We start from the raw sequence: 25,074 nt of genomic DNA, 5'->3' as shown, positions 1-25,074 counted from the left end.
TAAGTCCTATTTGTAGCTTGTTTACAATTAATTTTCTCTTGCTTTCAGTTGAAGCATCTTGTCATAATGGGGATGAAACAATTGAAACAATTGAGGCTGCTGAAGCACTTCTCAATATGGACTCCCCTGGTCCGATGCTGGATGAAAAAAGAATAAGTAAGTTTTTTTATGAAAGCAAAGCAGTCTATGTTTGCCTTGTTTGCCTGTTTGAAACAAGGAGGGATTCAGTATTGTGTGGTTCCATGGAATGGGTAGGAATATTTTGCTTCCAGGTAGGCTTTACACATGTAGTTTGGCTATCAGAAATCCAGTGTTGTAGGCACTGAAGAATTCCACTGCTTTGAGAACATGTTGATGCCAGAGTTGAACATTGATGGGTAAGGAAGAATCAAAAATTAGAGGGAAGGTGTGAACAAAGTGAGGTTGTTTAGACTGCTCTGTTTTGTTTGGCTGATAGAGGATGAATCTGTTTATGTTTGCCCAGAGAAGCTGTGGATGCCCCATCCCTGGAGGTGTTCAAGGCCAGGCTGGATGGGGCTTTGGGCAACCTGGTCTGGTGGGAGGTGTCCCTGCCCATGGCAGGGGGGTTGGACTATATGATTTTTGAGGTCCCTTCCAACCCAAACCATTCTGTGATTCTATGTTGGTAAGATAGAAGAATTTATACTTATATGTTTAGATTGCATTACCGATGAATAAATATGTGTGAGCATGTTGTAATAGTGCTTTTTAGGGGAGCGGGTTATGTCATTAAACTGTTCTGTTTTAATACCGCTGCTGATTGCGGGTGGATATATTCAATTATGAACTGCTCTCCTCTCCCATGGAGGCAGTAAGTGTCATAGTTTTATTTCGTTCTATGTTTAAAAGTCCTTGTGGCTGTGTGAAAATATTCCTCTTGTCCCTTTCCCTTAAGCAACTATGTTTGGTGCAACTGAAGATGAAGATATGGTAGCTCCTATTACGCATGTGTCAGTCACACTTGATGGGATCCCTGAGGTGGTGGAAGTTCACCAAGCCCCAGACCCTTACGCTGAGTCACCAGAGACTCCTGAATTTGAACAACCAAAGAAGAAAAAAGGTAAGATGCTATTGCAGAACAGTAGCGTAGGGTAGAGAGCAGTCAGTGGCGTGCTTATCTCCCCTCGTGAGTCTTTCAAACCATGCTGGATGTCAAGTCAGAATAACTTGGGGTCCTCAGCTGGAAATACAGAGAACGTATTTTCTTACTGGGTGTCCACGCACAAATACTGATGCTTAGATACTGATGATGTTGGAGACGTAGCAATGATTGCTTATCTGACAGGAAACGTGGATCTCTGCTCGCTCCTATTTATAGTTCTTCTTCAGAGGAAAATTGCATTACAAGCTACAGAGCGTGTATTGCCATGAATGCTGAAGTATTTTAATTAGCTCTTATTTTGCTTCAACTGAAAATGCTCGGTCTGTGCAGAGTATGGGATCAGAATGAGGGCTTTTTTTTAACCTTTCTTCAATATGAAATGTGCTTTTTTGGTTTTTTTCTTCTTTCTAAATAGCTGCACGCTATAGTAAGTGCCAGTCCCATTTGCAGTAGATAACATTTGCATGGTGGGTCGAGGCCCCCTCTGTTGAATGATGTTCCACTGGAGTCAGCGCTGTGCCAAAGAGTAACGAAGTTATGTGGTGTTAGTCAGACCAAACAACAACAAAAATTGGAATTAAACAGAAGAGTTATGTTTCTGCATGTAATCCTAGGGCTGAATCAGAGCACTAGCACTTTGACACATTCCCCTGCAGGAAAAAAAAGTCATCCATAACAGGGCTTCTGCTACCCTGCTACACTTCTGCTGCAAGACAGTACATTTTTGCTGCTAATGCAACTACCATACCTTCAAATGTTGGGAGTAGTTGTCCGTGAAAGACATCGTACAGGCCTCTGGAAATGCTGCGGGAGCTTCCTGAGCCCCGTGTGTGTCACAAGGTCTGGTAGGGACGGGTGTGGGCCTGGAGCTCTCTGATTCCCGTCAGAAAGCTGAACTGAAACTGCTGTGGAGGGGAGCTTTACCAGCAGCTGCCCGAGAGTGCTGCTGGGGAAACTACCATGAGATAACCAACCGTAAAAGGACTTTAACTGTTGTGTTGTTTTTTTTTCTTCTTTTCTTCTTCTTCTTAATGTTGGCTGCTATGTGGGTCAAAACAAAGAGCCTCTGTCTGCCAGACTTTTAACCTCTTTGGCTTGACACTTTCATACCCTGTTTCTTGTTGTGCTTCTGCTTACTCCCACTCCTTCCTCCTTGCTAGCTGTAGGTTAAAAAGTCAGTTGCTCCACATTGAGTGTTTTTTTTTAATCATTATATCGGGTAGAAGAAATGCTAGAAAAGATACATCAGCTTGACGTTTCATTAACTGCCAGTTTTCAATGAAACTGGGACTCCTTTAGGTAGATGTTCTGATCTGAGTGATGCTGAAGTGTTATTTCAAAATGCACAGGGATTTATAAGGCATTGGCCTACAACAATTGCTGCAAAATGTTACTTAGCTTGTAGTGCATTTCTAATGACATGCAGGTTTTATTAGTTTTGTTTTTCAGACGTGCAATCTGTTTCCCTTACTTTGCTCAATTTTGTGGCAGAGCAAAGGACTGCAGACATTTTGCCATATGCATGCCAGCCATGATCTACTTACGGACTTAAAGCATATAAAACCCAACAGCTGAAGTTGTAGGGTTGCACTGTGTAGAGCACTGCTAGCTAACTGAGGTGGAATGGCACTGCCAAGTAGAACTTCTCCAAGAACATGTTCTTCAGAAGTGATGGGGTGTTTTTACCTATTTTCCTTGTGAGCCATTCTGCTGCAGCATGTGCGCTGTATCCACCCATCAGCTCAACTCCAAACCCATGCTCAGCAGGGTGGTTGTACTCATGAATATCTGAGCACTGAGCTGTTGAACTGTGGATCAAAAGGGCTGGAAGAACTGAGGGATGTCAGAGAAAGAGACTTGGATATTTGCTATATGAATTCCTTTAGTTCCAGTTTTGCTAGTGCAAAGAAGTGTATTAATCTTTTTTCTTGTTTGATAAAAAATATTCTGTCAGGATGAACATCTCATTTTCTAAATATCACGTTCATTTGTAACAGGAACGTCTAACTTGAAGTGTTTTTACAACCATGAAAATGGAAAAGTGGAAATAAAAATCATACATTCAAATATCTGTAGAAAATTATGGTAGCCCCTCTCAGCCTCTTGCACATTCTTCACCCTTCCTCTTTGTAAAATTCTCTCCTAAAAAGGAATGTAGTAATGTACTCTGAAATGTAACAAATGCATGCTCTATTGAACCAAAGGAGGAAGTGTGCTAACGCTTAATGTACTTTCAGTAAATATCTTCTTTTAAACAAAGGAAACATATCTTGTGTGTCTCTGCTAACTGTGTTTTTGATAGTATCAGTGTATGAAGATTATAGCTCGCAGTGTCGTCTAAAAACATCATCTTCAGTTATCTCTAGTCCACTTACAGAGCAGTAAAATCAATACCCTTCTGTAAACAAGTTTCACATACTTCACTGATTTCTAATTTTGGATAGGTTTGTGGTAGAGGACTGTCCAGATAGGATGTCTTCAAGTAGTCTAGGTTGAGGTAACAGAACCTAGAATTGCTGCAGCAGCAGATTTTATATTTAGTAGCCTAGGTAATCAGAAGTGCATTATATGTGAGCAGCACTTATGTTTCCTGAAGCTGACCAGCAGTAATTAAGTCATGACTTAATTGAGACTTCATCCACTTCATTTGCTTTAAAACACGTCCTCATTCAGACACAGGTAATTAATTACATCAGAGGAACACTCCCTACTCCTTGACTGCTTGTATTTATACGTGGGCAAGAGTGGGAACGAGATGAGCCCTGAACACAGTCTTCCCATGATGTGTAAGGGGAGAAAAACACAAAGTTACCCTGAGGGATTTCCAGTGCCATAGTAGCTGACCTACAGAAGAGTGACTTCTGGATGAACCCATAAAAGACTGTAGGAGAGGCCTATAGAAAAATGACTCTTATTGAGCAACCTGATGTGGTGGGAGGTGTCCCTGCCCGTGGCAGGGGGTTGGAACTAGATGGGTTTTAAGGTCCCTTCCAACTGAAACCATTCTGTGATTCTGTGACTTCGTCTAGACATTTTAGGGAAGGAAGAGAAAAAAGGACATTTTTTGCAACCAGTGATGGTCAGTGGTATAAAGATTCTAAAAATGTGCTCCAGTAGTTCTTAATTGTTTCATATGACCACATATGACAAAACCAGTGCTGTCAGATTTCTTCCCTCCATCGTCATTCAAATCAAGGAAGGCGTTAATGGCCGAGGTGGTAGCTGAGCTTTGTGTCCCATCCTCAGTCATGAATCTTGTCTGAAATGAAGCAAGAAAATGTAAGGACTCCAGGCATTCCTAGTCTTCCCTCACTGCAGCTGTCAACTAGCTATCCCTCCTCCCATTCCTGTTTGGGGGGAAAAAAAAGGGAGGGAGAAAGAAAGGAAAAAGTGCAAAGCTAGACTTAGCAAGACTGAGAATGACAAAAGGTGAGAGTGCTCAAACCAGTCTTTCTTATGACTTCTCAATAGACACCTGGAAATCTAAAACAAAGCAGACAGCCCAGGCTGGCATTGAGCATTTTTGTTGAGAAGTGAAGCTCCCTAACCCTTATTCTGTGATTCTTTGCTTATTCTGCAGTTTTGTCTTTTGTATTAAGGAAGCCTCTAAAAACAGAACTGAAAGTGGAATGTCATTGTGATGGGGATTGCACAGACCTGTTTGTCTTACCTCTGTAGAACATAAACTCCTCTGGAAATGTAATAAGTAGAGAAAAAGAAAAATACTTTTCTTTAGGTCTTTATATGTGACAGTAGGTTAATTGGATTAGAAGTGCGTTTCTATGAGTCCTGTCTGCTAGGACTGTTCTGCCTCAAAGGAGCAGAGGCAGTATGTGAATAATTTAGGTATTGTTAACATACTAAAGATCACTGCAAAAGCTGATAAGAGGAATTTATCATTTCATAAATATGCTCTGAAGATTTCTGATTCACTATAGTAGCTGTAAAAGCTGATATTGAATGGGATCTAATGAAGGAAGAGGTTCAAGGTTTGATCTTGAAAAATACTTCAGTATGACTTAATTTTTTTATTCCACTCATGTTTAGATAGTTGATTTCTCAACATTTTCAAATTATTGTCATCACTTGTAACTAACTTCTTTCAGTCGTCACACTAGACAGAGCAACCGTGTTTATGGCTTTAAAAAAGCAGTGTTTTTCAGAGCCACTTACTGGTTCTGCTGGACTTAAGAAACCAACCAACTTTCTTTCCTTTACCTGTAGCCAGCATTGAGAAAGGAATAAGAAAGATCAGGACTGAGAAGTGTTTTCTTCACGACAGTGCAGTTTTCTTCTATCAGTGGGGACTTCCAGACAAATAAGCAGACAATTTTGTTTTATCCCTAAATTCCACTTTGGCAATGGCTGAAAAAGATAGTTCTCTGTATTTAATTGAGCCTTTTCAATTGAAACTCTTCTGACCACAGTTAATAGCTTATTTTGCTCATCTCTTCTGTATTAAATGCTGTTAAAAGTACCTAAAAAGCCACATAAGTTTCCAAGGCACATGGACTTTGGAAAAGCGAGCATAATTTTTACTATAAGCACAGTAAAATCATAGGGGAATCAATCATATTGCAGAAATTGAAAAAACTCAGAATAGAACTGAACTCTTAAATGATTAAAAATTGAATCTTCTCTGAATTGAGAAAACAAGTACCTTTCTTTTTTAGGTCCTTCCTTGTTATTTTTTTTTCTTTCATTTATTTATTTTTTTCCTAAGCTGAAGTTGATTCACTGGTGGTTTATTTCAGGGAAGAAGCCAAAACCCTCTCGTCCTGAGTCCCCTACTACAACTCCGAACATATCTGTGAAAAAGAAAAACAAAGATGGAAAGGGTAAGTTCAAAGAGTTGTCACCAAAATTTTTAAAATGAGTATTGTTTCTGACTGACATGTGAAAAGGAGCAGTTCACTAGTTTTCCTGTGATGTAAAAACAGGTCTTGTGTTCAAAGACATCTCATTGTAAATTAAGTAATAAATAAATGGTGGAAGAGACTTTTTTGTGAGATACCCAGTTCCTCGGGAGAATGATATATTTCTCATTTCAGTTGCAAGGGTTCTTGGAAAATCCTCAACCCCCCACAGAGGCTGCTGTGTTTCGAGCGAAGTCTTGGGGAACTCTTTGCATTGTATTCGGGTTTCTTGGGATGTGGTTATTTTGACAGATGATCTTTGAAAACATTTTCCATCTGCGTGTGTCTAATTCTGCATGAGGAGATAATCAAGGCTGCCAGCTGGCAGTGGGAGGTACCAAGCCCTCAATTTTGAGGGAAGTTAGAAAGCAGCTAGAAGACTTGGGCAGACAGCTTGGGTTTTTGACACTTCTTTAATTCCTCCTGTGTTCAGAAGGAAACAACAAAAAAAGGTACATTACTGATACAATAAATTGTTTCCTCCATATTAGATTTCTTAACAGTGTCTGGCAATTCTGTCAGCTCACTGGTGGTTGCTTTGCTGTTGTTCCAGTTCCCCCACTGACCCAACCTGGGTTTTGAATGGCAGCTTTGATACGCTGCGTGCCACCAAGTCCTGTGCACAGCAGGAGGTGGAAGTGAGCCTCTCCTGGGTCACCGCAAGTGTCACCACACATGGCTAGGGACTGAGGAGCTTTTCTCACCTGAACAGCTTGCATGTGGTGCAGTACTCACCAGCAGATAAGCACTGCAACACGTAAGAGGTGGTAGGAGAGTGTCACGCTCTTGAAATTAAAAAAAAAAAAAAACTATGTTATGTTGACAAAGGAGCGTATTTGCTTTTGAAGAGGGATTTTCTACAATAACAAAAAAATGTTTACAAGTGATATTTAAAAATAAAAAAATGCTTTATTATTATTATTGTTGTTATTATGTAAGACCCAATTTTTAAATGAAATAAAAGAATCAGAGGAACCTCAAAATAGTGCTGTAATGAAATAATGGAAAATATCAAAGCAGCCATCCACAAAGTTAAGCAGCAGAAGAGTCTGAGTGTTTTGTTGCTTATAGCAAGGATACACCATAACATTTGTCTGTTGTTACAAAACTGTTAATTCAGAAGGAATTAAAAAGTGTATTGCCTGAAACCACGAAAAAAAGCTTCCACAAAAGCATAATTGTTTAGCATTTTGAGGAACACAGAATTGAAGCAAAAGGGATGTTAGTGGCCATGGTACAGAAATAGGTAGAAAGTTGTGTGTCTCTCAGTATCCACAATGTCCCCCTGAGGAGAATGTGTATGTTAAAATACCAGCTTCTCCATTTAATTATTTGATGCAGTGCATGGAGCAAATTGTGAGTTTTCTACATATTTCTTCTTCAGCTGTGGCTCAGAGGAGGTTAAAAATCCTGCCTGTGAGTAAAACAGCCAGCCTTGTCGCAGGCAGTCCCTCTTCACAGTGATTTTCAGCAGCTAAACAGTGACAGATTTTCAGTCTGCCTTCATGCAGCTAAGCATTTTTAGTCTAGACTACAACAAAAGCACCCTGGATTAGATGGGAAGTGGCTGGGAATGCTCTCGTTCCTGACTGACATGGCGCCCTGCCTGAGCAGTCTTAACCTTTGCCTTTGGGCTGTCCAAAGGCAAACAGGCTGACATTTCTGACATTTTCAAGTAAGCTGGAAGACATTTGTTGCAAAGCCAGCCAGATTTTTTTTTCTTCCCTCCAGAGATGTTCACTTTTGAAGTTTCCACCTTCTGCAGGAGCTGTTACGGGTTTGTACTGTCAGGGCTGATGGCATTGCTGAATATTTGCAGGTCCCTTATAATGGGAGCTGGCTGGGTTAACTGACCAACCCAGAACGTTGATGTGGGCAATAATGTAGCTGTAGAGATTTTAATACAGACGTTTGGGAGTCTTAAGAGTTTGTAGGATGCCTCCTCTAGTTTATACAAAGTTCAGACTCGTGGCCATGCCGGTTGAGAAGACTGCAGAACGAAGTCGAAGCTAACAGAAGAGATCCTGTCATGTTCTCATCCACTGCACATCGTTTTTGTGAAACTGCAGAAATCCGCACATACTGACTGTCCTTTCTGTGTTTTTGCATAGTACTTGTGTGAGGAGATAATTTCACACGAGGTTTTTCTCCGTTCTCAGATTAACAATGTCTCACGAAAAAGCTTTTGTACAGCTTCAACTGTCCAAAGGGACATCAAACACCAGTAGCCTTAGAAAAAACAGGCAAAAGGATTGCCTTAGTTATACAAATTAGGCTCTTTAAATGTGCTTTTTGGAACAAAAATGCAAATTTTATAGTAGTTTTAAGTATTCACAATCTGTGATTTTGAATTGTGTTTCTTTGTACGTGGTAAACACCGGACAGGTGTGGTGGATTTCCACGTGTAAGTGTTTGCGCCTGCTTCTTTGTAAAATGAAGTTTGAATGTTGCCTACCACAAAGTGCAAGCTCTCGTTGAGTTTATAGGAAAGTTAAATAAATAAATAAGTAATAATAATAAACAACAACAACCTTTCTGAACCTTATTTTCCAAGGTTTGCTACCTTGGTTTATACCCCTGATTGCCTCCATATAAATCTAGTTGTTAGGCTTTTGTTCAGCCTTCTGTAGGCCAGACACCTCAATTCAGCAAAGTCTTTGAGCAGGGGCTTAACTTTCAGGCTTCAGAGGATGGACCTGAATATGTTCCTGTTCAGGTAGAGTAGTTAGCGACTGCTTCTATCTAGATTAGGCATGAGAGAAGCATATGAATGGGAGGTGAATGCTGTGTAAAAAGGGTTGTTAGGCATTGGAATGGGCTGCCCAGGGAGGTGGTTGAGTCGCCATCCCTGGAGGTCTTTAAGAGACGTTTAGATGTTGAGCTTAGTGATATGGTTTAGTGTAGGACTTGTTAGTGTTAGGTCAGAGGTTGGACTCGGTGATCTTGGAGGTCTCTTCCAACCTAGATGATTCTGTGATTCTGTGATTGGAATGGGATGTCTTAGCTTGACTGACACCCAGCTCTGTAGGTTACAGACAGGGTGTTTGGGCACCCAGATTAAAATAACTAACAAGAATTTCTTCCCATGCCCCTCTGTCGCTATTTCCTAGTGTTAATGATTTATTACAGTGCATTCATAAACATACCAGCTTCTTAATTTTTAGGATATTTAACTCATTAATAAAATATGGTCAACTAACATTTTTTTCTGTTTCCTGAAATACCTTTATTTTAGGAAATACGATATATCTCTGGGAGTTTTTACTAGCACTGCTCCAGGACAAAGCTACATGTCCTAAATATATCAAATGGACTCAAAGAGAGAAGGGCATTTTCAAACTAGTCGATTCCAAGGCTGTTTCCAGGTTGTGGGGAAAACACAAAAACAAACCTGACATGAATTACGAAACAATGGGTAGAGCTCTCAGGTATGTGCATTTTTAATAATACTGTATTTGTTGCCATAGTGTTTGCATGCATTGAATGTCATATCTCATTTGTGTAACAACAATAATAAATTACTGTTCTGTCAGCTCGGGAAATAAAGAAGTTATTTCAGCAAAATAAATAAGCAAAAAGTAACCCTTACTAACTTAAACCCCAAATCAGTCACATGCAGTTTCAGCTTGGACATTTTCAGTGCTGCTGACAATCGTACATCTTTACAATCAGCCCCAAAACCAGACTGAAGATTCTGAGTGTGGCAAGCCTTTTATGTAAAATTTTAATCTCCTCTCTCTCAAAAAAACCCTAAATTTAGGTATATTAGAGTTAATGAAATGATTTCTCCCCACGGCAAATCATCCAGTTCCCAGTGGAAAATACAGTTTTATAATTCAGGTTTGCTGGCACTTCTATGGACTTGTGTGTGCAGTTTTAAAACACCATGTCATTTGCAGATTGGATTGTTTTTGTTTTATTTTTTTGTCTTGTGCAGAAAAGACTGCAAAATAAGCGGACACCCATGAATGTGGATGATGCAAGCTTCAGTCTTATCTGCTGATTGATAATTGTCTGGCTGAGCAGCTCCACATTTCTGTTCAATTCCATTCACCCCTCACCTCAGTATGCCTGATTGTAAATTCTCATATTGATTTGCAAATATAACTGAAGTAGAACTCTCCTGTCCTGTTGTCTTTGCTTTCTTGTAATTAAAATGTCTGTATGTGCTCACTGGGGAGTAAGCACGAATTCAGGTAAATTAAAGGATTGGCCGACTTGAGGAGAATTAGAAGTTTCATAGGACTTTAAAGCAGTATTCATTTACAGCAGAGCTGCCAAATCACAGAGCTCTTTTCTTTCTCGTCAGTGTTATCTGATGTTGAAATTAAAAGGCTACAAGAAATACCATGAAAAAGTGTCATTTGAGGAAAAAAAATGCTATTAATTTGGACACTCCTTTGTAATCAAGAAACTAGGCAGAAAAAATATTATACCTTAAGCCCCTTCTTCCTTGTTACTGCTGGTGTTATTTACTGCTTTTTTGTTGCTGTGTTTTTTATTTAGTTAGGGGTTTTGCAAAAACACTCTAACTTGTTGATGTATGTTTGCTTTAAACAGATATTATTACCAAAGAGGAATACTGGCCAAAGTAGAAGGTCAGCGCCTAGTGTATCAATTTAAAGAAATGCCAAAAGATCTCGTCTATATAGATGATGAGGATGCAAGCCCTAGCACTGAATCATCAGATTCAACTTTGCTCTCAACTCCTGTGGCCAGTAGAAACCAGTCGAGCAGATCTAGAGCGTCTGCGAACACTGGAACAAAGGGAGGATCCACCACAGTTCTAAAAACAGGAAATTCGAAGCCTGCTAAGCTTAAGGAGCACGTAGAAGTTGTACAGCAGCAGACACCTGGCTTGACTTCAGAAGTTTTGAGGACAATGCAGTCTACGCAGCCAGTACATCCCACTCAGCTTTTTCGGACAGTTCACGTAATGCAGCCATTGCAGTCCATCACAGAAGGACAAGCGGCTGTAACCAGCAATGTTGCAGATGAAACGTTAAATCCGTCAGTTCAGAATATAAGGTAAGAAAATGTCAAGAAAATAAATGTATGAATAATAATAAATTCACTGGAGTGTGGCTAGGTAGACTAGTTTCTTTGTTGTGCTTCAGAAAAAATTGCTTGTCTTGCAGTTGGGTTCAAGTGAAACAGATGCTGTGCAGGTGATCCTGGGAATTATTTTTTTTTACAGGACACTTCAACATGCACACTCATAAATGCTCTGTTTTGGTGGAGGGAAGCACATCTTTCCTGCGGGATTAGGCCTGATGCAAATCCTTTAGAAAGGAAGAATATACTACTTTTTTTAAAAAAATTGGTATCGTCAGTTCTGTCCTGCAGCAGAGACAGGACTTTCATGGCTCTGCTTTTTCACAGACTGGTGTCTTTGCTTTTTGATTATATATGGTGTGTCTGGAAGATCCCATCAAAAAGACTTACCTTCTTGCTTAATTCTTTTTATTATAAAGTTGTCATCTCTTTCATCTCTTCTGTTGTCCCCACTTACAACAGGGAAAAGCTCAGTTATCTACTCAGGCATTTTGCTGCTGTTAAAAGAGCATGTTACTTTGATTTTAGAAAACGATTAACAGAATAATCTCATGGGAGTCTGTCTCCTGAAGTAGTCTGCAGTTACAAGTCATGCTTCCATGCTTCATTTGTAAGTAAACTGGCTAATAGTACACAGCATTTCAGCATCATCACTCCTTTGCACCTACATATACATTGTGAGTAGCATCCAAATTGAAGAGGCTTTAGAAACGATCACTCAAGCCTTATACGTCCCCTGATGGGAGCTCCTTCATCTCCGCTGACTGCAAAAGACATAAAACAAATGTTCTTATAATCTCGGCCCTCCTCCGCAGGAGTGTCAGAATTGTAGATGGTGATTCTGGACCTGGACCATAGCAGTTTCACAAAAGCTTTAGGAAGAACTTCTTTACCGAAAGGGTTGTTAGGCATTGGAATGGGCTGCCCAGGGAAGTGGTAGAGTCACCATCCCTGGAGGTCTTTAAGAGACGTTTAGATGTTGAGCTTAGTGATATGGTTTAGTGGAGGACTTGTTAGTGTCAGGTCAGAGGCTGGACTTGGTGATCTTGGAGGTCTCTTCCAACCTAGATGATTCTGTGGTTCTGTGATTCTGTGATATAATTCAGGAGATGCGCGTTCTTAATGAATCAGGAACATTTTTTTTTTTTTTCCTGGGACTTGCTCTGTTAAGGTCACTGTTTGAAGGGTTATTGTGTTATGCTGCAAAATGTCAGTAATGTTTTTTCCTGCTCCCTTGCTCTGTTCCCTCCTTGGAAAATTACATCTAGAGCCACCAGTAGATCTGAAGTGGTACTGAGTATCTGGGGTTAACGGTGGAATGTTGTCAGATGGAAATAAGTAATGGCATTAATGAGATCAAATAATTACTTCGTTTCTAAAGAATAAATTTTGCTCTCTCACCTCTGCTAATAGAGGGCTGTTGTAAAAGCCAGTCAATTATTAAAACTGTACTTACATATGAAAGGAAGATAGATAAAGGGAAATCCAGAATAGCAGTTACAGTTCGTTCAGCGAGAAGAACTGAAACTGCCTAGATCAGCTTTCAGTGACTGATATAATAGAATCAATATGAAACATTTTAGGAGATAACCAAGTGGCTGAGGAAACTGAAGATTTTCCATTTATGTACAGGAAATGGCAAACCAAGACTTCAGCTTCAATCAACAAAATATATATATTCTCTCTTCTTTCTCTGGGATAAAAAATAAATAAATTTTCACTGGTCTTTCTAGTTCGGATCCTGTTTAGGTTTTTTTTTTTTTCCGTAAGAATTATGGAATGTTTTTCATACATGTTGCAGTGTGAAAAAATCACGCTGAAAAGAGAAACTCACTGGTTAATAAAGGTTGCAAGGGATTAAATACATTGAGCCGAGAAAGCAAGAATCCTTTTCATGGTTACTGACAGGCACTGTACAACAAACTGGAAGGAGTTACCATTTTTAAGCAGAGAATACCTGTTTTCATTTGTCTCTCAGTTGTAAATGCCTAAGTTGAAATCAAATCGTTTTGCTTATTATTCTAATGAACTAGAATTAACTCAAGAAGTACATAGGGGAGGGAAAGGTTATATGTCATCAGAAGTTTATGTAAAAGTTGTTCTCTGATTATGAGGAATTTGACAAAAAAAAAAAGAACTAGTTTTGAAATTTATTTAGAAAAATAATAATCCGTATCAGTTTGGTGTGTCTTTTAAGGTTTTAAAGCTCGTATTTTAGGAATGAAGCTGTTTGTACTGTGCAGTCCTATGATTCCAGGTTTGATGAAGGATTTAATTACCTGCAAGCTGTAAAAAAGTGACTAGGTCAATAATAGTGAAAGGAAATGAGTACAGGCATAACTGAAGCTGTGCAGTACCATTTAAGTCAGGAGAAAAATATTATTAAACATAAATAGTGAGAGAGTATAGCAATTTACAGAACTAAATAGCCGTGGGCTAGATCTATATTAGATTATATGTTAAGAACAATATCAACAGTATAGATACGTAAATCTAGTTTTACAGACAGATATAAAAATGATAATAACAAAGAGAGTATCTGTTAGACCCATCAAGGCAAGCAGTCCGTCCTAAGCTTTGGAAAGCTGCACAATGGCATGATGGCCTGCTATTGCGTTACAATATTTCACAATTAGACTTTGGACAATAAGCTGGGGAGAAAGTAGTAGGGCTGATACACATGTGAAGTTCAAATGAAATAAAAGCTGTAGAAAGCTCACAATTCTGTATTGCTTCAGTTCTGCCTTTCTGCTGTGTAGCTTTAACATTGTTCCATGAAGACTTCAATTGCACGTTTCCCAGCCGTGATGACCAAGTATCTCAGATGAAGATAAAAGAAAAAAATGCGTTGGACCGTTCCAGTGCAATTCAGTTACTGACTGTTGTAGAAGTATTCTTGATTAAGAAAGCAAGTACTAAGGTGTTTGAGCTGTTAGAGTGGAAAAAAACAAAAACAATTGTGTCTTCATGCTTTTAAACAGGATGGGCCAAGGTGCTGACGAATCCTGTGCAATCATTGCTTGCTCCAGGCTCTAGAAACACAATTTGTGACAATTTTTGCTCAGTTTCAAACTGCACACCTCAAACCTTTTGGTGAGAAGGAAAGGCTTAGTGAACGCTTTTGGAGCATATGCGTTAGGTCTTGTTTTATAATAAAGTTTAAACAAAGCAACTGGATTTTAGCTTTGTTTGTTCAAGCAGCCATAAATCTCTAGCAGTTGGACGTGGTTGTGTACGTGTTCCCAAGTGCCTCAGTGGAACTACCGTGAGGGACAAACTGACTGGTTTACCTGATTGAAAAATTCCCAGCATGTGTGATTGCCAGCCTAGGACAGGGGCCGACAAACCTTGCGATGCACGCACAGCCTGTAGGATTGCGTTTGGAGTCACTTCCTAGTAGTTTTGTAGGGAAGGAAGAGGACAAAAAGCACCAGTCGTTGCTAGTTGCTGCTCGGAGGCTGAGGCATGTGGTTAATCGAGGTCATTTGGGAGAAACAGCAAGCAGGGCTTGGGAGCGTTCCCCAGAAGTTTTTCCAGCACATACTGGCTAGTGGTCAGGCTCTGCCTTCAAGCATGAATATCTTGGACCCACATAATTTGTCTTATGTAACGTAGCTTCTAAAGTTTTATTCATATGAATGTTCTTTCTTCGTCATATAAATGTTCTTCCCTCTGCAGCTATTTGCTTCTGTCGTGTTGTGAGGAGAAAAAACAATGATTAACCCCATACTGCAGAGAAAATACTGGAGGGTGAGGTTAAAACAATTGGCTTCTTAACACTTAACTGTAAGTGACATGAACATGCATCTTCTCTTGTTAAAAGAATCGTATTTAAAGGCTGCTGTGCAGGGTTTGTGTCGCCATCCTGTCCCTGTGCCAGCTGGCGTTGCCTGGTGAAGTCTGCTCCTGAGAGCATCACGGGGAGAGTGGGGCACTGGGTCCCCGGGTTGCCCAGGGAGGTGGTGGAGTCACCGTCCCTGGGGGTGTTCAGTGAAAGGTTGGACCTGGTGCTTAGGGACATGATTTGGTGGGTGACATTGGTGGTAGGGGATGGTTGGACCAGATGGTCTTGGAGGTCTCTTCCAACCCTAATGATTCTGTGATTCTGACAGAAATGGGAATGCCAGTGAAAAGTGGGGGCTGGCTCTTGGCAGGATACAGGCAGTGCCTTTGCTTACAGCTGTTCCGAAGCTCTTGCAGAGTTTTGTGTAATAATCTGTGTGGAGGGCAGTGTCCTACACCCACTCCGAAGTGCTGCAGCGTGCAACACCGGGGAGATGTACCCTGTCTTCAGTTACAGCTTCGTTCTTGCTGTTGCCTGTTTTTGCTGTAGTCATGCTTCGTAGTAAAGCAGAAACAGGCCTGAGTGGTTTAAAGAAAGCTCTTGTCTTACAGGTGGCTTTGTGGAGCTTTTTATACCAGTTCCAGTATGCAGGAGACTGAAGTATTGCTGGCCACGGGCAGATGGCTCTTCTTCAGTCCCGGAGCTTGAGCAGAAAGGCGACGATGTAGTGCTAAGCCAGGAAATGGGAAAATTAGGAAATGGGGCAGGGTCATGCCATTTAAACCAGGTTTTGCTGACCAGGAAAGACATTGAGTATCTTGGATGGGAATACTCCGAATTGCAAACCCGCTGCTGCTCTGGCTTGGTGGTTGCAAGCGCAGCTGCTGAAATTTCCAGTTGTGTAACTGGGAGCTGAATTTGGCGTCGTGTTTCCAGTGATAAGACAAAAATAAAATGCCTCTCTGGATGAGTATTCCATTTATAAATTTTCCCAGTGAGCTGGCTTTTTAAAGGGAAGTCTCTTTGAATTTTGCGCTTGTAAAATCACTCAGTTTAAACCACAGTAACTCACGCAGGTGATCTGGTTTACACGGGTGTTTTGTTGGAATAATTGTGGAATTTGGAGGCACTAAAATAGTCTTGGGATTCAGCTCCATGTTCATTGGCTCATTTTGAGTGTAAAGGGTATCCCTCCTGTTGCTCTAAAGTGTATTTCTTCTGTAAGGCTGAGGCCTTACCTTGTCTAGGTAACCTAGGATATCCTGCAGGGCTCTGAGGTGCCTGGGTTTGGGCAGCTGATTGCACTCCAATGACTAGTGCTGCGGGCCCAGAGAGATGCACTTCCACTTACCTGTAATCAAGAGCAGCGGTGGTTCAAGATGGGATGTCTTCTATGTAGTGAAGAGAGGCTCCCATAATACTAGCAGTTCAGAGAGGATGAGGTTGTGGATTTGGATTAATTTAAAACACTGCGTCAGTGTTTCATATTGACTGTGTGGGACATGGCTGAATTTTCTAGCTGACAGCTCCATATAGCAAGAAACCTCCAGTTAGGTGGCTGCAGAGAGATCCTGAGCAGTGCTTGAGCAGGCTCCTGGCTCTAAACACAACGTTTCTTCAAAAATTCAGTTTATTTATTTATTTATTTATTTTTCTCTGTATTTTCAAGTTGTCTTTGTGATAGCTTGGACAGAGCATGTTAGAAGACGAGTATCCAGACTCTGTTCTGTAACTTGGGGAAAAGCTAATACAGACCCCAGAGGACCGGTGGGATATGCTCTGTGTGTTCACTTCCGAATTGGAGAACTACTGCATCATGATTCAGCCACAGCTTTCATCTTGACCTTTTTGCAACCTTTGGGGTAGAAACTGTTGCAGGAATTCATCCTGGAGGTGACGCAAGCATGGACCACAGTGGCGAGATCCTCATTCAAGAGGAGGAGAAAGTAGCTGAAGGTGAATCGTGTTTTTTTCTGGCTGTGAGCATGCTGTGTAAGAACAGTGATAAAGCCAACAATATGCCAGCACAGTGGATTGTCCCGACAAGCAGAGGGAATTACCTTAGAAAGCCATGTCTACCCCAAGCAAACACATAGGCTTTCTGTTGTTGTTCCTTAATTTGTAAACTAGCTATTTGGGGTCTGACTGCAGCCATGCTGGTGCTGAAAAATGCACAGATTGGTCATTTAGCATGGATTTGTGAACACTGAAAATGTGATTACAGCTGCTATTTCAAATGAAACATTTTCTTCATCGTGTGTCACGTAGAGTTGTTAACTTGTGTGAGCTGTGCAGCGACCGTCACTGTTGTGTTCTGTAAAAACACTTTGCACCCTGTCTGCAGTCACTGTGCTCGAGCTTGCCTGGCCACACAGATGCACAGAGACAGTCTGGCACTGTCCTACTGACACTTTGCATTGACCATCTGCTTTCCAAAATCCAGTCCTTTTTCCCTGAATAAGAATGTGATCCAAATTTACCCGATGTCAGCTGATGTTGTAGCCCATCTGCTGAATAAAAGCCATCACAGGTGGCAGTCTTGGCAAAGAGCTCACTGGGGTTCTGGGATGGGAACGTGACCGAGGGAATGGGATGCCTGTTGAGGTCTCTTAGATGATCAGAAACATCTCCTGGCTATTGTGTGGGAGGCCTTTCTTTCACCAGCCAGCATCAGAGCACGTTTTGCCTCTGTTTGCAGTTAGATTGAGTGCCTACAAGAAACTCTCATTTAGCTCACAAGAGGCTAGAGTTTCTCAGAACATTGTTATGATAGGGCCAACTTATGCCAAGGCAAAGCCTCCAGTTAAAACTTTCCATTTTGAGTTGAATTCCTGCAGCTGAGAAGAGTTTTTCTTAAGCCCGTTTCTGTGGAGGGTAGGAAGAAGGCTGCTGAAGGCAGAAGGGACTTTAAGGTCACCTGGAGAGATTCGTTTTGCTTCTGCACAATGGGAAGCTATCTGCAGGAATACAAGTTCACATGTTTTTGGTGCTGTCAAGAGAGGTGGAGTTTCTGTGGGTTTCTGTTAGTGGGAATGTTCCTGAATTTTAATTCAGGTGAGTGTGCGATTTTGAAAAGCTCTGAAAAGAAAGCTGTAAGGACACTAGGCTTGGGAGTTGAGTCCTCTGTCCTCATGATAACAGATTACCTTGTCCAGACGAAGAACAGCCAAGTTCTGCCCTCCCTTAGTTGGAGGTTCTGTTAAGATTTTGCCTTCAGGCATCAAGTCCCGTGCTACATCTCTCGGACATCTACACCCAGACTGGTTGGCAGCTCCCGTCTGTGTGGTTTGCACTGTAAGAAGGCCAGGCTCTGTCTGTGATACACGGGGATGAAGTATTGACAAGACTTTTGATGACTATTAGAGTATGATATAAACGGTTGCAGCTGTGGAAGGGCTTGCAGTGATGGTAGAGCCTTTGGCCAAGCATTTGATGGTAGAGTTGCGTTTGGCCAGGCCTTGCTATATGCACTCAGAGGAGATTGCCTCTTGACTCAGGCATTTGAAGTGGTTCTGACAAGCCCACCCCACCCCTTGGCCTCCCTCGCTCTTCCTAGGCTGATTGAATGAGCTGTCTGTAACCAGCTAGTTGAACAAACGGGGAAAGTCCCTGGAAGATGGCCCGTTCGTCTCAAGGCCATTATTTCCCCAATAGCTGTGGATTGAATGTTGTGTATGCTTGGAAGGGAATTCTCTCACTTCTTTCTCTCTGTGTATTTCTTCATATTGCCTTGTTTCTTTGTTGTTGTGCTGTGCAATACTTCGTGTACCTTGGCTCGTAGCTTCAGTTCTGTTTTGTATGTTCTTCCTTTCTCTTATTTCATAAATTTTTCATGAATTGCCATGAATAAACTTGTTTCTCCTTCCTGTCATTCAGTGTTTGCTTTATCACTCCCCACCTCTTGGTAAGCTAATGTGATGTTGCACAATTCTAGACTGTTAACAGCACCAAACGAACCAAGGGGTGCATTATCACGTTCTGCCAGGCTGAAATGGCTTCAGAATTTTTGTCATTCTGTTCTCAGTAGAAAGCAGGCTGCTTTATGGCCACATTTCCCTTTCATCACTGTTGTTCAATGTTCTTGTTCTTTCTGTAACCCCAGCAGGAACTTTTAAAGTAATGACCCACTAGATTTGTACCTTAGAGTTGGAAGGGTGTTAGCAAGTTGACAGTGCAATTCATCATCAACAGAGCAAAAAACGCAGCTGAAAGCACCTGAAGTCTTATAGCCCAGGGATCACCTCGAGTAGTGTGGGCTGGGTTTTTTTTTTTTTGGTAAAACAGACAAAAAGATTAACCAAACATATTTTTTTTCTAGTGATGTTCAAGGCAAATAGTCTGAGCACCTAGATCTTGGTTTGTAAACAGGCACAGTTATACTACGTACTATTTTTGAAGGCAAAAATTGGGCTTGGCCATCCTTACTGTAAATAACAAGGCGTAGTAGTTATGATGCAGTGTGCTGCTTAGTCCTCAGCTTGTAGACACATCTGGGACATGCTTCCCTCTGGCAAGTTTACACTTTGTGTGTGTGTGTGCATATACACGTTTATATATGTGTGTATATCGTATATGTATCTTGACTGGAGAAAATGGAGCATCTGGAATAAGCTATTAGCCACGGTATGGGATGTATTTTCATGAGAAATACAATGGCTTGACATCAATACAAAAGTAATTGCAGTATGCTGAGAAAAATGCTTTGGTTCAGTCCTCTCAGAGCGCCTAGCACTTTGCAGAATACCCTCTGCATTGATTAGATCCATTTAGCAGTTTTTGAGGTCGTCGTTTGCAGCCATGTAACAGGTAGAATCTTCTATGTTATTTCAAAACTAAACACCTAAAGAACAAGAAAGGATCTTCCAAGTCATACTTGCATGGCGTACCAGCACAGGCTACCAGCTTCAGCTGCTGCTTTTCAAACTTGAAACTATCGAGTTGATCTTAATCCTTCAGACTCAAGTACGTTGCACCATGGATTGAGGAGCTGGCTTGGTATCCACTGTCTTACTCAGATACTTTCAGTGTTTCTCTGATGGCGAGTGTCAGTTGTCCTTCCCTTCTTACTTGTTCCACTTGTATTGCTGCTTCCTGTAGACTTGGATGGATTGAGCTGTATTTACATGACGTTGTGATTTTGCTGCAAGTTTGTTTAACTGTTGGTAATTTACATAGTTTTTAAAAAAGCTAGTGGATGCCCTCCTGCTGTTACTGGTTCTGGCGTGGATATTTGTGATTGTTCTGTCAAGCTCCCAGGGGAATTACTTGGAAGGAAGCAGTTAGCACTGGTGACCCTTAGCAGACTTGGAGAACCTCGGTGGTGTCATTCTGAGCCTCGTGTTTTAAGCTCCATTGCGTGTACTTGTGCAGCACAAAGTTCTCCAGAACTTGGAAAAAAAAAAAAGAAGAAGTGATCAAAGCGATCATTTCAGCTGGTACTTCGTCTCCCTGCAAGCCCATTTCCATGAGCATCTTCCTTGGGCTCTCCCTAGTTGTATGAAAGAGGAGCTCAATACTGAGCTTAGCAGCTGCCCCTCTGCACTCTGGTGTCAGTAGCATCAAATTTTGTGTCCCAGCTATATAGCCTGGGTGATGAGACCTGCATGGGAGCCTCATGGGCTAGCATCTGGATTTGCTACAGCATCAGTCCTGGGTACTGCTGACCTCCTTGTCTTTCTAGAGAAAGTGAAAGCTACAGATGGAGATTTTATTCCCACCAAGCCAGGGAGGTGGGGAAAAGCTCGCCTGCAGCAGGGACCGGCAGCTAGGGGTTGTTCAGGGAAGAGCTCAGTGCTTCAAGCCTGGTGCCAGCTGGGTTTCTGGAGTTGCTCTTGCTGGGGCAGTCTGTGGAGCTCAGCTGGAGGCCTCTCCCAGAGGACTGAGCTGAGGGAGGGCTGGGAAATCCTCTGCAGATGTTCCTTCACTTGTCTCTGCTGCTGCACTAAGGAAGAGGGAGTGCAGCTCCCTGTGTAGTTGGAGTAGCAAGCAGCAGTATCTGCAGCCACATTTCCCCCTTACTTCAAGTTTTGAATACACTGAGTCTGATCTGACAGGCCAGTGGCCAAATGCTGGAAAGTAGGGATTTCACAGAGCTGTAGAAAAAGAGGTAGTACCTGGGCAGAAGGACTACAGAAAGGAGGACATTCTGTGACAGACATATGTATGCAATCCGTACAGCATGTTATGTCATGCGTGGACTTGAAAGTACAGATAGGGAAGGTAAGTTGGTTTCTGCCTAAAGTAATTTCAGCAGAGGTAGAGAAATAAGCTAGGCGGAGGAGGAGATGGTTATTTTTGTTTTCATCCAGCATCAAATATGTTCAAGAAAATACGAGTTAGAGCTTAAGACTGGAAAATTGGAGGAGGACAGGCAGGAGAAAACATTGGAGAGAAGCAGGAATGTTAGAGAGAACTTTGCAGAACAAATGAGAAGAAAGAAAAAGATTGTTGGAGGCAGCATGTTGGTTTGGAACAAGCTATGGTAGGGTTTTGAAGCAGTTAAACCCTTCCTTTCCTTTTTCCCTCCCTTCAATGGAAATCATTTGCTTTGCAGTGAGCATGTTGTGGGTTTTAGATAGATATATATTTTAAACCGAGGTATGTTGCATGGCTGAGCTGTGTGTGTTTCAGCCACATCTCTGAATCACCATTTTCCACTGTTGTGTTTGTATACGTCAGTGATGTGGCCGTTCATCATCTAACTTTGCCCTCAGCATAAATACAGAAAGTAATGTGGTACCCAGGTCTGCCAGCCTGAAACTGATGGGATCATTCCGAATTTAAACTTACATTTTGGGAGCAAATTCTGTTCAGCTGCCTTACCAGGAGCATACAAGTCTGGCAGACAGCGAGCTGTGTGTCCCGGCTGTCTGAGAAGGTCCCGGCTCGATCCACCGTTACAGTGCAGATACTTTAGCATATAGGTAAAGACATACAGATGTCAGGAGAACCGAGGGCTGGCTTGTGACTTACTTGAGCTGGGGACCTTGTGAAATGGATGGCAGAGGTCTAGTGGGTCGTGCTCGTGCTGTTTGTTGATGCTTGAGATGGAGGTCTCGGATGCAATTCCCAAGCTTTCTCATGAACTACCAAATGTCCCAAAGGCAGGCTGTTGAGTTTGGCGATAGTAGTATTGCTCATACAGAATACCTTCACCGTGGGAGCTGTGTTGCTGAATTCAGGGGTCAGGCCTGGTTTTTGTTTTGTTAAGAAAGTGACTGCTTCCCCTTTTGCAGTCTTTAGATAAACGTTCATGATGCCAAGTGATTTTTCAATAGTAAATCTATAATTATTTTTAAATACTCAGCATGGAAGTGTTCTGACCCTGTAATCTTTTCTAATCCTAATAGGACTTTACAGACTCCAACCCAGGTTCCAGTGGTTGTTTCTCCTGGAAATCAGCAGCTGCATACTGTAACACTCCAGACGGTGCCTCTTACTACAGTGATAGCCAGCACAGATCCAGCCTCATCAGCAACACCCCAAAAATTTATTTTACAAGCCATTCCTACTTCACAGCCCATGACAGTTCTTAAAGAAAATGTCATGCTACAGTCTCAGAAGCCAGTCTCGCCTTCTTCCTCAATCGTGTTGAGCCCAGCACAAGTTCAGCAGGTTCTCACCAGCAGCGTGCAGACAATTTGCAATGGAACAGTCAACATGGCTTCGTCTCCCTCCTTCACTGCCACTACCCCAGTGGTAACTTTTTCACCCAGCAGTTCGCAGGTGGTCGCTCATCCATCTGGCACAGTGATCACCTCAGTTATTAAAGCACCAGAAACGAAACAGATCGGCGTACAAGGAGCGCTAAAAGAAGAAGACAGTGACAAATTAGATGATACTGAGCAGTCGGAGCAGAGGTTTCAGCAGCAACCGTTTGTGATGGTAGTATCCAGTTCAAATGGTTTCCCATCTAACGTGCAAGTGAAGCAAGAAGATGAGCCATTGGAACCCAATTCATATCAATAGATTTTTAAAAAAGACCCTGTGGATGATTATTTTCATAAATGTGATGGGACCTTTTCAGTTATGTATATATGATTTGATTCAGAAGCAAGATGTTATAAAGCTACTTAATTTCTGCAGGTAATTGTTAGAATTCATGCTTTAGAACGGATTTTGATTTTCTGTTAATTGCTAAATGTTATCATATAAATAAAATTATATATTACTCGTTTCAAAATACAGGCATGAAGGAACATGCTTTTCTATGAAGACTTTCTCAAAGTTTCAGACTTCTTTCTTACTGTACGTTTTCAGCCTGTTGCTGATTTACATTGCAGTAACATTATTATAATCTTTTCTGTTTAATCTATACATGTATCACTTAACTTTTGAAGCAACAGTTACTTTTAATGGGACATTTTCATTCCATGTGTATGAATTTTTATGATCAAGTATCTGTTTCATATCAGTGAATTTACATCAGTTTTAGACTCTGATAACCAGGTATCCTCTTGGATTTTTTTTGCAGCACAAGCTATTGTGTGTGCAAAATTGAATATACACTCCTATTGAGAGTACAAAAAACATTTATTCCAGTAATGGACAATGCCATGTCTATATTTTATACGAAAACATCAGATATATTTAATTGCAGAAGCTAACGGCATCACTACAGGTGCAGATGTTTCATGCCATTTTGTGACTATGAAGCTTAACAATCTTGCTTTCTACTTCAGATTGTTTTGTAAGGGGGGAGGGAAATGAAATATATACAATTTATGCAGGTGTTCTGAGATTAATACTTCTAAGAGTTCTTTTTGATTGTAAATAATGTACATTCAATGTCACAAGGAAGTTTTTTCAGCTAATTTGTTTCCATACAAATTTTTGATAGATGCAAATAAGATCATTATGTTTAGAGGTCTAATGTTATATGTATTCATATTACAGAGTGAATTTGTATTTAAAGACAAATTTTTAAATGATGGAGCCCTCTGAACCTTGGGTCCTTGCCTTTTGTATTTTTAATTGGTTTATTATGAAAATAAATCAAGCGGAAAAACATTTTTCTGTATTTACTCTGAAACGTTTTTAGATTAATACAGTGTTTTGACGACCACTGTGAATAACCAAAACACACTGGACAACATGATTTGGATAGGCTGGACCGATGGGCTGAGGTCAACTGTATGAAGTTCAACAAGGCCAAGTGCCGGGTCCTGCATCTGGGGCGTAACAACCCCAAGCAGCGCTACAGGCTGAGAGATGAGTGGTTGGAAAGCTGCCTGGCCGAGAAGGACCTGGGAGTACTGGTTGATAGGCAGCTGAATATGAGCCAGCAGTGTGCTCAGGTGGCCAAGAAGGCCAACAGCATCCTGGCTCGTATAAGAAGCAGTGTGGCCAGCAGGTCTAGGGAGGTGATTGTCCCCTTGTACTCGGCTCTGGTGAGGCCGCACCTCGAGTACTGTGTTCAGTTTTGGGCCCCTCGCTACAGGAAGGACATGGAGGTGCTCGAGAGAGTCCAGAGAAGGGCAACGAAGCTGGTGAGGGGTCTGGAGAACAAGTCTTACGAGGAGCAGCTGAGGGAGCTGGGGTTGTTTAGCTTGGAGAAGAGGAGGCTCAGGGGAGACCTCATCGCTCTCTATAGGTACCTTAAAGGAGGCTGTAGCGAGGTGGGGGTTGGTCTGTTCTCCTACGTGCCTGGTGACAGGACGAGGGGGAATGGGCTAAAGTTGGTCCAGGGGAGGTTTAGGTTGGATATTAGGAAGAACTTCTTTACTGAAAGGGTTGTTAGGCATTGGAATGGGCTGCCCAGGGAAGTGGTTGAATCACCATCCCTGGAGGTCTTTAAAAGACGTTTAGATGTAGCCCTTAGTGATATGGTTTAGTGTAGGACTTGTTAGTGTTAGGGCTGAGGTTGGACTAGATGATCTTGGAGGTCTCTTCCAACCTAGACGATTCTGTGATTCTGTGATTAATCAGTGTGGGTCTCTGGTGGGACATGAGCAAATAAGAAATTGATGAATTGCTTCTGAACAGACTTGAACACACCCTACATACTGTGAGCATGTGATGGCATGGTATGCTGTGAAACAACACTACTTACTGTATGGCTTTGTAGCTCAAATGAAAGTTGAGCTGTGTCCAAGAAGTGATCTTTTCCGTCGCTTCCCAGTATGTTCTAAACAGCCCCAAACTTTCCATGTAATTTTGGGGTGCCACCCATCACAAAGGTCCTTGTGGCTTGTGTA

The 25,074-nt window shown here is 41.5% G+C and overlaps 1 protein-coding gene across 7 annotated transcripts in view; it reads left to right on the top strand.

Annotated features, from left to right (window-relative positions):
* ELF1 (E74 like ETS transcription factor 1) overlaps positions 1 to 23,886 on the top strand; it is an 88,198-nt gene extending 64,312 nt beyond the window's left edge. For all 7 annotated transcript variants that reach the window (XM_083819453.1, XM_083819452.1, XM_083819456.1 and 4 more), the window contains exons 4-9: positions 49 to 156; positions 917 to 1,081; positions 5,878 to 5,961; positions 9,275 to 9,467; positions 10,600 to 11,067; positions 22,228 to 23,886. In XM_083819453.1, coding sequence (XP_083675579.1) covers positions 49 to 156; positions 917 to 1,081; positions 5,878 to 5,961; positions 9,275 to 9,467; positions 10,600 to 11,067; positions 22,228 to 22,846 — 1,637 coding nt within the window. In that variant the 3' untranslated portion in view covers positions 22,847 to 23,886. The remainder of the gene's footprint in view (positions 1 to 48; positions 157 to 916; positions 1,082 to 5,877; positions 5,962 to 9,274; positions 9,468 to 10,599; positions 11,068 to 22,227) is intronic.
* The last annotated feature ends 1,188 nt before the right edge of the window (positions 23,887 to 25,074 follow it).

Source organism: Anser anser, assembly GCF_964211835.1.
Source record: "Anser anser genome assembly, chromosome: 1".
Lineage (NCBI taxonomy): Eukaryota > Metazoa > Chordata > Aves > Anseriformes > Anatidae > Anser > Anser anser.
Note: the sequence above shows the minus strand (reverse complement) of the source record. Positions and strands in the feature narration are given on the sequence as shown.